At 42.4% G+C, this 13,188-nt stretch overlaps 1 protein-coding gene across 3 annotated transcripts in view; it reads right to left on the bottom strand.

Annotated features, from left to right (window-relative positions):
- Positions 1 to 13,188, bottom strand: part of smarca2 (SWI/SNF related, matrix associated, actin dependent regulator of chromatin, subfamily a, member 2) — an 81,535-nt gene that overhangs the window by 52,310 nt on the left and 16,037 nt on the right. For 2 of the 3 annotated variants that reach the window (XM_061672333.1, XM_061672331.1), the window contains exons 6-15: positions 8,511 to 8,763; positions 8,312 to 8,438; positions 6,219 to 6,392; positions 5,465 to 5,638; positions 4,932 to 5,102; positions 4,802 to 4,855; positions 2,448 to 2,578; positions 2,304 to 2,361; positions 729 to 805; positions 460 to 607 (exon numbers count right to left, since the gene is read on the bottom strand). In XM_061672333.1, coding sequence (XP_061528317.1) covers positions 460 to 607; positions 729 to 805; positions 2,304 to 2,361; positions 2,448 to 2,578; positions 4,802 to 4,855; positions 4,932 to 5,102; positions 5,465 to 5,638; positions 6,219 to 6,392; positions 8,312 to 8,438; positions 8,511 to 8,763 — 1,367 coding nt within the window. The remainder of the gene's footprint in view (positions 1 to 459; positions 608 to 728; positions 806 to 2,303; positions 2,362 to 2,447; positions 2,579 to 4,801; positions 4,856 to 4,931; positions 5,103 to 5,464; positions 5,639 to 6,218; positions 6,393 to 8,311; positions 8,439 to 8,510; positions 8,764 to 13,188) is intronic. The other variant, XM_061672332.1, reaches the window with a different exon arrangement.

Below are 13,188 nucleotides of genomic sequence, written 5' to 3'. Positions count from 1 at the left end.
ATATTTTTTTTCCGTGGCTGTATTGATGAAAAAAAGATCGGACTACATTCTAAAAAAAATGTTCAAGACAAAAAAATATATAGGACTTCATTCCTGTAATAATACACCCTCTGTTTGGGAATAAATAAATAATAAGACTCTCAGACTGATGTCATATGTCACAATCATATCAGAGCTTTTAATGGCTCCACAGCTAAGATAGGAAAGAGTAATTGGTTTAATATGTTTGTTTTAGTGGCCACCGGTCCCCATATGTAGGTATGCTCTATGATATTTATTAAATAATAACCAAAGCTAGGCTCACTGATGGCAAGTTTGAGAACCCCCATTTGGTGTAGCCTGAATTGTCTTCAATATTTGGGGGCAAAAAAAGGTGAAACCTTTTCAAAGTTAACATGTCACATGGTTGGGTTCATAAGGAAACATAAGCACTGCACAGTGCACACTGTATGCGTGTACCTGGTAGTGTTTGAGTGAGCCGTTGATCAGAAGAGACGACTGCTTCTCCACCCTCTCGATGACGGCATGCGCCACGCCGTAGTAGGACTGTAGGCTGGTCTCGTCCGTCGGCACGCTGTACTCATCATCCACGTCCTGCTTGGCCGACCTGATTGTGTGTGTGTGTGTGTGTGTGTGTGTGTGTGTATGTATGTGTCAACATCAAACTCATGTCCTCCATTCAATTATTATATGCTACTTGTTAAAAAAGAAGACAAGGAATACAATACTCGATAATGTGCTTTGTCTCTACGATGGGATCTTCTATGGTCTTGTCATTTTCGCCCTTCGCTGTCTCCTCTTCCTCCTAGTGAAATAAAATACACTTTGAGGACACACAAGTGTATATTTATTACAATAAGTAGCCCTGATATGGAGTACAGCTGAAATGTGTACAGCTACAGCCCCCTAGTGGATTAAAAGTGTGGGTTTTATTGTCCATCCTTTATTTTCTATATAGGACTTCATTAGGGTCGCAGGAGAACCATAAAGGACAAACAACCATTCATAGTCACAATCACATTAATGGACAATTTTAGCATCTTCAATTAACCTAAAAAGCATGGTTTTGGAATGTGGAAGGAAGTCGGAGTACCCATGGAAAACCAAGCCAAGCACAGGGATAATATACAAACTACACACAGGAAGGCCAGAACACAGAACCTTAAAAAGGTTGGGAGAAAGTCAACCATCAGTGCAGCCCTCCACCGGTCGGGGCTTTATGGCAGAGTGGCCCGACGGAAGCCTCTCCTCAGTGTAAGACACATGAAAGCCCGCATGGAGTTTGCTAAAAAACACCTGAAGGACTCCAAGATGGTGAGAAATAAGATTCTCTGGTCTGATGAGACCAAGATAGAAATTGTTGGCCTTAATTTTAAGTGGAATGTGTGGAGAAAACCAGGCACTGCTCATCACCTGTCCAACACATGCCCAACAGTGACGCATGGTGGTGGCAGCATCATGCTGTGTGTGTGTTTTTCAGCTGCAGGGACAGGGAGACTGAAAATGGCTGCCCACCAACGTTCACCATCCATGTTCTCCCTGTGCCTGTGTGGGTTTTCTCCAGGCACTCTGGTTTTCTCCCACATCCCAAAAACATGCATGATAGGTTAATTGAAGACTCTAAATTGCCCGTAGGTGTGAATGTGAGTGCAAATGGTTGTTTGTTTATATGTGCCCTTCGATTGGCTGGCAACCAGTTCAGGGTGTACCCCGCCTCCTGCCCGATGATAGCTGGAATAGGCTCCAGCGCTCCCGCGACCCTTGTGAGGATAAGCGGCTCAGATAATGGATTCATGGATGGATGGATATTTTTTTAATAATCAGAAATATAGATGTGCTGTTCTATCTATGTCAGCAGCGTTTAGTGACAGGCAGAACAAATGCTCTTCCATTGTTTAAACTTGTTCAAGCCAACTGGGAGTGGAAATAAAGAGCTTGAAGCATACACTTTGTCTCTTGAAGAACTTTTCAATATCTGCTGCTTGTTGAGAAGTTCACTACTACCATTTAGCGCTCATTACTCAACTTCTTGATCGCAACTCAAGACAAAGACAAAAAAAAAAAAAAAAAAAAAAATCAACCAAGCGATGGCTCGTATCACGAAAAACTCAGGCATAAATTGATGTACATTTTTGTCTGGTGGTGTGCCGTGAGATTATTATTATTTTTTAAATATGTGCCTTGGCTCAATAATGGTTGGGGAAACACTGCACTCGACCCCTGTACTGCCCTCTGTGTATGTGTGTTTAAGTAAAAATAACCAATAATAATTGCAGTGCAAGAGACATCTGTGACTCACTGACCTCTTCCTCAAACTCAGAACTGCTCTCCTCGCTGTCCGACCTTGGCGCCACTTCGTACCTGCAATAAGTACGGAAAGTTACCACTTGTACATTGCATAATTCATAAGAGATGACTGATAGAAAAAGCATAGTAAGTCTCCTCACCCGGGGTTCATCTCGAGCCAGGCCTCCAGCTGGCTGGATTTAGGCGCATCGGTGCCCTGCAAAACTTTGCCGGTTTCCGTCTGGATTACCTTGACGGGTAGCTCACTCATCTGGCTGCTCTCGTCCATGGGCTGTAAACAAAGCACAAGGAGAAAAACAAAATGTAGTATGCCTCATTGCTATTTACCTGTGTCCTGATTCCTCTAGTTTACGTCTGTGCCTATTGCCCGCCCTCTGAAAAACCCAAATCAATTTGATATTAGACCGGAGGGTGTGTTCCAACTACAGGGGGATCACACTCCTCAGCCTCCCTGGTAACGTCTATTCAGGGGCGCTGGAGAGGAGGGTCCGTCGGGAAGTCGAATCTCAGATTCAGGAGGAGCAGTGTGGTTTTCGTCCTGGCCGTGGAACAGTGGACCAGCTCTACACCCTTGGCAGGGTCCTCGAGGGTGCATGGGAGTTCGCCCAACCAGTTTACATGTGTTTTGTGGACTTGAAGAAGGCATTCGACCGTGTCCCTCGGGGGTCCTGTGGGGGGTGCTTCGGGAGTATGCCGCATATCCGGCAGTAAGTCCGACTTGTTTCCGGTGAGGGTTGGACTCTGCCAAGGCTGCCCTTTGTTACCGATTCTGTTCATAACTTTTATGGACAGAATTTCTAGGCGCAGCCGAGGCGTAGAGGGGGTCCGCTTTGGTGGCCTCAGTATTGCATCTCTGCTTTTTGCAGATGATGTGGTTCTGTTGGCTTTATCAAGTCGTGACCTTCAACTCTCACTGGAGCAGTTCACAGCTGAGTGTGAAGCGGCTGGGATGAGAATCAGCACCTCCAAATCTGAGACCATGGTCCTCAGTCGGAAAAGGGTGGCATGCCCTCTCCAGGTTGGGGATGAGATCCTTCCCCAAGTGGAGGAGTTAAAGTATCTTGGGGTCTTCTTCACGAGTGAGGGAAGAATGGAACAGGAGATCGACAGGGGGATCGGTGCAGCATATACAGTGATCCGGACTTTGTATCGATCCGTTGTGGTAAAGAAGGAGCTAAGCCGAAAGGCGAAGCTCTCGATTTACCGGTCGATCTACGTTGGTCGCGAGCTGTGGGTCGTGACCGAAAGAACAATATACCGGATACAAGAGGCCGAAATGAGTTTCCTCCGCAGGGTGTCCGGGCTCACCCTGAGAGATAGGGTGAGAAGCTCGGTCATCCGGGAGGATCTCAGAGTAGAGCCGTTGCTCCTCCACATTGAGAGGAGCCAGATGAAGTGGCTTGGGCATCTGATTCGGATGCCTCCCGGACGCCTCCCTGGTGAGGTGTTCCGGGCACGTCCCACCGGGAGGAGACCCCGGGGAAGACCCAGGACACGCTGGAGAGACTACATCCTTCGGCTGGCCTGGGAACGCCTCGGGATCCCCCCGGAAGAGCAGGATGAAGTGGCTGGGGAGAGGGAAGTCTGGGTGTCGCTGCTAAAACTACTGCCCCCGCGACCCGACCTCGGATAAGCGGTCGAAAATAGATGGATGAATGGAAAAGTTAGCGTGTACAATGACAATAATTATTTGGACAATGGCCAATGTTTTTATCTAGCCTCCCTTTGGAAATAAGTAATTTCTTTGTCTCCTCCTTGCTGAGTCTCCATTTAAACTGTATACAAATAATAAATCCTAATTCCAAACTTGTTATCATAGGTTGTTGGGTCTCTGCAGACTGACTCAGATTAACAGCTGCATTAAAAAGAGCTACAAAGTAAATTTGCCCATAAAGGAGATAAAGTCATTCCAGGTAAAAAGAAACAAACACTTAAATCTTTACTTTTTTTTTTTTCTTTAGCTTTGCGAGTTGGCTTCCGTGAGGCGGAGGAAGATAGTACAGGGAAAACAGATAATGTACAAGAAAGCAGCGAGAAAAAAAGGGTGTTGAAGCGGTTTAGCCAGTCAAAGCGTTTATTCAGAGCAGCTAAAGTATCTGAGGGGAGCGAGTAGGCGTCTGCAAGGCAGGCAAGTGGTAAGGAAGTGATTTCAGGGTAAACTGAGAATGTCACACTTTAAAACAAGAAAACACTGAGGAAAAAAGGGGGGTTAAAGCAATTTCGCGAGTTAATTATGTAGCTATTTTATTCAGAGGAGAGAGTGGGTGTGTGCAAGGCAGAAAAGTAGTGAGGAAGAAAGTTCCACGAAAAAAGATAATGTCATGCTTTAAACAAAAGGGCACGTAAATAGGAGGTGAAATCAATTTAGCCAGTCAAATTGTTTGTTCAGAGAAGCTTTCTGAGTGAAGTGAGTGGGTGTGTTTGAGGTGGGCAAGGTGAGGAGGCAAGCTGAAACAGATAATCTTATGTTTTAGATGAACACCCGTTGACTTACCTCTCCATCAGGTCCAATGGCACTGGTGCCTTCGCCACCTTCTCCGTCCACCCTCTACACATAGAGCACATTCATGTTTAACATATTGGGTTGCCGTTATGGTAGTTTTGATGTCTATCATTGTACGTACTACCTTCTTCTTCTTCCTCCGCTTCTTCTCCTTCGCCGCCTGTGCAGCTTTGTGCTCGTACACCAGGGTGGTGAGGTTGGCCACATACTCATCCGTCTGCTGCAGAAGGTAGGCTAGACGCTTGTCCTTCTTCTGGTCGATAAGTTTTCGATAGCCCTCCTCATCCTCGGCCTGGGATTTGAAAAGAAGGCTTGCTGTCATCAGTTGCAAGAGAGGCTTGTGATACTATTTTCAGCTTTACCAAATCAAAGTTTCACTATATTTTCAGACATTTTTGCATATTTCATAAACCAAGACCTCTAGAGTGATTGCCTCTCTGGATCCTTTCCATGTTCAGATATTTTCTCAGGAGCTAAGTGCCCAGGCCTGCTCGGATTGTGGCCTGCTCAAAAGGGGCTTCAGGTCGGAGTGGGACACAGATGTTGACCAAGACCCTGAGAAATCCGTGCTCTTCTGTTTTTCTTTTAATTTTACTGAATTATTCCTAATACGGTACAGTAAAATATATTATGTTGTTGAATCAAGGTTATTACCATAAGTCTTCTCATTCTCTCCTTCTCTATCCTCTCTGTCTCTTTCTTCTGCTCCCGCTCTGTGTTTGTGTGCCAGGTGGCAATGGCTCGGGTGAGCTTCTGCATTTTCCCAGACACGGATCGGTGGTACTCTTTAAAGTCTTTGGCATGCTGGAGAATACTGTTGAGGTACTCCTGGAAAACACAAAAAAATCAGCAAGCTTGACGCATTGGCGCTCCTTGGCTCATGTCTTAGGCTACGTTCACACTGCAGGTCAATTCCAATTTTTTTGCCCAATGTGACATATATCTGATTTTTTTCATGTCTGTGAACAGTACAATTCATATCGTTTTCATATCCAACCCAGGCCTCACTTGTATGTACAAGAAATCAGATATGTAGCCAGAAAACAGCCAATGGCGAAAAGAAGATGCTTTAGAACTGATAAATATAAGAAAATGTTGGCCCCGGTTACAAAAAATCCTTGAAATTGCCACAAATTTATCAGGACGCAGACCTACATGCGTGGCCATATTTACTTCTGTAAACACACTGCGACTCGTGTTTTGTGCGCATGCGTAACGTGACGCTGTGTTTTGTCCGCATCCATGTCACTTCACAGACCCATTATGTTCAGATTAGAAGTCGCATTTGTTTTTGTAATGTAAACGATTACCTAAAAAGATTGGATGTTAAACAAAATCTGATTAGGGCATCATGCCCTGCAGTATGAACATAGCCTTAATTTTACCATTGTAGGTTTCTTTTCCCAACCTGGTGCTTCTGCCGGCGCTTCTTCTCCTGCTCCAGCTTCTGCTGCTTCTCCAGTTTCTCTGTCATTCGTGCCTCCCGCAGCGTCTGTCGCTTGCTGCGGCGGTACGCCTTAGAGTTGAGGGCTGTCTCCAGGGTGGTGTCCCGCCGCATACATGCCACCACATCTTGCCTCAGCTAGGGAGAGAGGAAAATGGCATAACCACCGAACTCAATAGATCACACGTTACCAATATAGTATAAAATGGGCTTTAGTCAATCTACATATACTGTAGTCGGCACTCATTGTACCGAAAACACTCTCTTATTCTCACTTGCTCCTAATATTTATCAATTGGGTGATAAAGTAATAAACCTCCCAAAGAAACATGCTCAACTGATACTTGCAATTTTAGCAATTGCTAAAATGTTTTATTAAATTTGAAAGATAAACAAGCTACTAGCATCAACCAAAGGCAAAATCTTGTCATAGAGGATGTAACACTAGAAAACATCTCTGCAAAACGTGATAACCAAATGGATAACTTCAAGAAAAACTGGTCACCTTTCATTAAAAGGGTGAACCGAGAACCTTGATTTTTGTCTGCCGGGGAAAGAATTTCCAACCCTCACAGGATGGGCACGCTGGCACCTGATTTCGTTAGCCCTGTTCCTTTTGTCTACCAAACAGCTCCCTCCAGCCACTCATGTCTTGTCTAGGTGTGCCTCGTTATCTCGTATTTACTTCCCTGGTTTCTTTCAGTCTGTCTCTGTTTATTTATGTTGTTGCTGTAGTCACGTATCCCTTGTCATTTTATGCATGTTCATGACAATAAAGATGATGATTCTTCTTATGTTGGTGGGTTTATTCTGAGTGTTTCTATGTTACTTTGATTCTTGATTTTCTGGGACTTTGTTAATTTAGTATTTAGATTTTTCCATGATCCTTGTTTGCCTTTTTTGTCAATACGTTTCTGAAACGACTGCATTCCAGCCTTGCCTTCCTGCTTCCCTGCAATTGGGTCCTCCATCTTTTTGCCTCAACACCACAAAAACCTGCATCTGTGACAGAGACGGAGTATTTCAAACACTCCTGTTACAAAGCAAAACTGTTCCAACATAAAAGGCATACAGATCCATCATTTTGTATGACCATGCAGCTAAACAGACAGGTTTCAGAGGGAGAAGGGGAAAAAAAAACCTAAAGTCATCCAATTTTGCAGTTCCAGCAATAGTTCCAGGAAAAATACATTTTAAATGTCCTACGATTTGGATCTTCTGTGACTGTTGTTGGGCATTTCAGGCCACCTGTGCATGCTGTTTGGCAAGAAGCAGTGAGTAGAGAGCTTCTTGTGTTAGCCACTAACCAACACTAAATTTAACCAAATGTTTAAAGGTTGTTTTATAATTTTTAACTACTAATATTGAGCATATTTGTGGACTTAAGGAAGTACAATTTAAGATGTGGTGGTTTTTGAAGCTGTGACTCCTGCCTCATTCCACTCTTTTTGGAAATACAAAAATATATTACTCTACATTAGTTTGTGCTAGCAGCTAGTTAGCCATTAGCTAGCCCTTAACTAGCCAGCCGCCATTCACCATTGAGCGTTTTATTGTTTCTAATGTACTAATATTGTCATACTTAAGGAAGTAAAGTTTAAGCGTTTTTATATTTATGTAATCGGCCTCCTTAGGTTCCTTAGAAATACAAAAATAAATAGCACTTTATAGGACATTTTAGTGAGCTGGCCACCACCTTATGCATAACCCTTGAGATTACAAGGTAGGAGAGTTATAGGTGTGCATTTTCTTTTACATTAGTGGTTGAAACGTGAACTTTACATGAAGAGTGTTTTATTGTTTCTAACATTAATTTTAGACTGTTTAACATCAGCTCATACTTCTATGACAGTTAAAAATGTTGCAACGTTACTTACAGTTTATAGGTTTTAAGAGGCAAAGCTGATCTCATTGGGTAAACTGAATTGATTGTGTTCTACATAAGTGGTTCCTCTGTACTGTATACATAGAGGTGTAACAAAATAAACATAATTCAAATACAAATGGGACATCATGGTGCGCTCTAATCCGGTCAAGAGAAAAACAATTCTGATTACCTGTCGCTGGAAGTTCAGGAGCCGGAGTGCCTTGAGCTCAACTGTGGCCTTGGTCCTCAGGTCAGGTGGCAGGGAGCCCGGCAGACTCTCCAGTTCTTGGATGCGATGCGCAATCCGAGCCTGCAGCCTGGTGGACGTCATTATGAAAGTGATTATTTCCAATCAATCACTTTAGGGATACAAAACACAGTCTTTCTACCTATACTCCCTCTCCTGTAGGATGCCCACCGGGTCCAAGCCCTGAGGCTTCTGGATGGGCGTGACGCGGTTCTGCTTCTGTTGCATCTGCAGCATGGGGGACACCTGCTGGCCCATTGGTTGAGGAGTTACAGAGCTGCCTGGCAAAGGCCCAGTTGGCACGGCAGCGGCCTGGGGGGGCGCGGGAGATGGGCGGCCGCCATTGACAGGGGCGAGGTGCTTGGGGGCACCAGCTGGATTATCACCGCCTTGGCCTGAGGAAGAGGAAGCTTTTGATTGGTTCAGTCTCTTAAGTTACTAAAAATTTAATTTTGGAACCAAGGCACCATTGGTATAGTGCCTTGTAAACAACAAACTCTGATTTGAGTTTGTGCTGTCTGACAAGGAGCAGAGTTGAGCCTATGGGCCTATGTTAGCGAGCTAGCCGTCATCTTCCATTAAAGTGGACATACTATGTTATGACTTTATCATTTCTTGTGTACACATAGTTTTTTTTGCTACTGCTTGTTTCCTCCTCCCTAAAATAACCACAGCCAGAGCTTTCTTTTGCAACAATGGCAAATAAATATTGCCGAGGTAGAGTCTTTTTCTCGTTTACCACCGGGAAAACCCTTCCTGTTACTTCCTGGTAGTCTGCTACGTCAGCACTTCCAAATATGGGCAAGCTTGCAACAGGGCGCTGTCGTCCTCGCAAGCTGCCCTGCAGCCTTTTCGCTGGCCAAATATCCATTATTCAACAACGGCTCCAGTCCAACTGGCACGTCAAAGCCAAAACTTAAGTAGAGCAGGAGTATTGTACAGATTGGGCCAGTGTTACAAGCTAGAATGTTTGTCTTAGGCATTTGCTACATGAGCCACATTCACAGATCTGAATACTAATTGACCTAGAATAAGGTGTTGCAGTATTTTATCCGTAAATACTTGGGCTTTGGAACTGGATGGTCATGGTTCAATTCCTGCTCTGGACAAAATATAAAAATGGCAACAAGTTGTTGGAGAGATGCTCGTCTGCTTCCTGGCACTGTTTAAGTGTCCCTTTCACATTCCTCCTTTCTCAATTCCGTGAGGGATTATGAACATTAAATTAAATGAATTCGGCAGCTCCGTGATTAAGTGCTGCCTCATCCGGTGAAAATACAATCTAATCGTGATAGGGGCAGGTATAGGTATGTTTGCATTAGTCAATTAGCAGTGGCCTTCATGAAGATGTGATTACATTTAAGTCCGTATACAGAGGGGTGAACATCGTCTCTGGAGGGAGTCTCAATGAGTCTCCAGTAACACCACCAAGAGTTCGCTAGATTTGTTGCTAGTCGCTTTAAAAAAATAAATGTTGCTAGAAGGAGCGAAAAAGTCACCAAATAAAGTCATAAAGTCGCCAGGTTTTCAACTTAGCTTCGTTGCAATGAACTAAACTCCTCCCCGGTCGTCATGGTAACGAAAACCGTAATCGTTATTAATATAAGCCAGAAACCCCCCCCAAGACCAACTGATTTAATTCAGGGTGTTACAAGGGAATTCTTAGTTTTCTGTCATTCTTTATCCGTATCCTGACCGAAGAATTTCCGAGACCTATTATTAAGACTCTGACAAACAGTATTAAACTGTGAAAAAAAAGTTTTCTTTAAGACCTTAACAAACTGTGAAGCTAAGCTGTAGACTACTACAGTATATAGGACTTTCTTGAGGCTTCTCATTGGCTAAAACAGTCTTAGATTTCAGGGCTTCTCATTGGCTAAAACACTTAGATTTCAGGGCTCCAACGCTGGCACTTGCTTTTCTATTTAATAAACAGCTTGTGAATGCATTTTTATGTGGTTAGAGACTTTTTATGAAACACTGAGTGAAGACACTGATAAAATGTATTGTAGAAGAACCTTGAGGCAGCAGAACCTGGAATGTTTTGTTATTGGGCGGATTTAATGAAACAACAATTTGCTGTCTCCTTCGTAGGTTTGAAAGGTTGAAAAACCTTGCATTGGAGTTACATCAGCTTAATTCAAAGGTGAGGGGTTTCTTTGTCATCTTTCGGTCAGAAAGAAAGAAAAGCGAACAATAGATGTGGTGGTGTTTAAAGGAATTCAAATTCGATTCATCCCATTTCTAGAAACAGCCTTAGGCATCCTTTTCATTCAAACAGGGAAAACTTTTGTGGGTTCACAAATGTTTTATTCTCTTTTGAGTACTGCAGTCATTTTAACTTGTTTAAAAGATGTACAATGCCCCGAGTCAACAATGGGGGCATGGAGGTCTTCAATTCAAGAGCAGGTTATATATATAAAAAAAATAATAATTTAAAAATAAATAAATAAATAAATAAATAAATTTAAAAGCTGGTACTTAAAAGGGGACTTATTATGGAAAATTTACTTTTTCATCACTTGTATACAAATCGTTTGGTCTCTGGAGTGCCTGCCCACACATTAAGTGTGAAATGAGAAAAAAAATTTTTCTTGTTTTCTGCCTATTTTTGACAGTGTCGATGAGCAAACCATTTAGTGTCTATGAGCAAACTACTCTGAATTACCTAATTGACATAACAACCGCACACAGTTTCTCCACCCATGACTAGGCAAATAGGCTAGGCGCACAGCCAGTGGCACTTTCAAGCGACGGCCTGGAGACCAGATGGGGTATTTGTGTTTGGCTATGTGTCCTCTGCATGCGACACATTCACATATCTGAAAACTAATTGACAAGTGTGTGAAGTGTGTTTTTATTTACTTCCACAAGAAGAATCCACTTGCTTACTCGCAACACCCTAGGTCATCAGGCTAAGGAGAGCTGTGCTCTGCATTGATCCCTAAGTAGCCCACTCAAAACAAGCTGAGTTCTGGAATCTTAAAAAAAATCTTTGGCACCTGGGAACTGTTTTAATTGTGGACAAAAAATTAGAATATGTATATTGCAATGGATGGCATGCCGTGTTAAAGAAAACTGGAAAATGAGACATTTTACACCCAGGAGCAGTGTTGCCACAGTTACCTTGAAAAGGTAGCTTAGTTACTTTACTGATTACTTTAGCTTAAAAGTAACTTAATTACTTTACTGATTACTTGGTATCAAAAGTAACTAAATTAGAAAAAAGTAACTTTTTAGTTACTTTCGGCAGCTGCCAAGTGGCAGGAATATCACTTATCCACAGTACAAAAAAGCATTTGCTTAACCGTACCCATTAATTGGTAATTTACGCCACACAAGTTACAGAATTATGTCATCAACATGAAACAATAACTTATTAATGTAGCTAAAGCCACATTAAATCAGCAACTTAGTGCAGACTTGACATGCCAACACAGTACAGTAAGTAGCTAAACGTAAACAAGCACACCATTCCCAGTACACTTCTCTAAAGACTTAACTGATAGATAAGATACCGTAATATTGCGTGTATAATGCGCATCCATGTATAATACGCACCCCCAAAGTTGACCTCAAAATTCTGGAAAACCCTTCTACTTATGTATAATGCATTTTTACTAGGTTTTACACGATCAGAATTTTTGGGGCCAATCGGCGAGTTTAAAAAAACGATAACCGATCAGATCACAAGATGGAGCAATGTCTATTTAAATGACTTGTTCATTGACTGCATATACTTGTGTACTTAATTGCTCAAAAAATTATATTTACAATAAATAATGTATCTTTGGTTCATCTATTTATGCCAGTGAGGCATAGTGACAGACAGAATAAATGAATGCTCTTCTATTAGATGACAGGAAGTACATACAGTAATTAATGTATCCGCTTTTTGTGATATTTTTGTTTGTTGGTGTGCCATGAGATTTTTCAATCGTAAAATATGTGCCTTGGCTCCATAAAGGTTAGAAATCACTGCTCTAGTCAGATCATGTATTCTAATCAGTCAGGTCAAACCAACATTACAAAATGACAGAAATAATGGGTGCTAATTTACTGTAATTAAATTTACAATTTTTAATTAAATGACTTCACCCACACCGAAACCTTAACGCATGATTCGACAGAACGCCCGCATGTTCGCCTACAATCATTAGTGCTAGCACTAGCTTGCTAGGCTACATAACGTTTTGTTGCCTCATATTTTTAAAAACAATTATTTCACAAATTCTAACAGGGTATGTAAACTTATGAGCACAACTGTACAAAAATGCAGTCATACGTTCCCCCTGCCTTATTGGAATGAAAGTGTAGGTTACACATTTTTCATCACCACTAGGTGGCGGTGGCATATTAGAATGAAAGTGTACACCTTTCTCATAACCTGTAGGTGGCAGTGGCATTTTGGAATGAAAGTGTACAGCTTTTTCATAAAAATGTGAAACTTTTTTCTATTTTCTCCTATGGCAATGTATACTGCGCACTATTGACATTTGACAAGTTTGGGGTGTAAAAAATGCGCATTATACACGAGAAATTACGGTAGATGCAGATTGTGGTCCATTAAGGGAACTGTGTGTGTATGTGTCCACGTAAACGTGAAAGTGAGTGACACATACACACACAAACACACACTACTGCTCCCACCACATTAACTTTGATGCTAAGAGGGAGAAAATATTTTCACTCCCAGTAACCAGCTCTTTAACTAGCAAAGCTGTGGGTGATTGACGGGATGGGAGAAGCACTTACTACGGAACGTCAACCGTGCAGCGCGTTAAACCAGCTCACAGACTCCAGACGAAGTTGAAAGTTCT

The sequence above is a fragment of the Phycodurus eques genome, chromosome 3 (genome assembly GCF_024500275.1).
Source record: "Phycodurus eques isolate BA_2022a chromosome 3, UOR_Pequ_1.1, whole genome shotgun sequence".
In the NCBI taxonomy this organism is placed as follows: Eukaryota; Metazoa; Chordata; class Actinopteri; order Syngnathiformes; family Syngnathidae; genus Phycodurus; species Phycodurus eques.
This window is presented reverse-complemented; position numbering and strand designations above follow the sequence as displayed.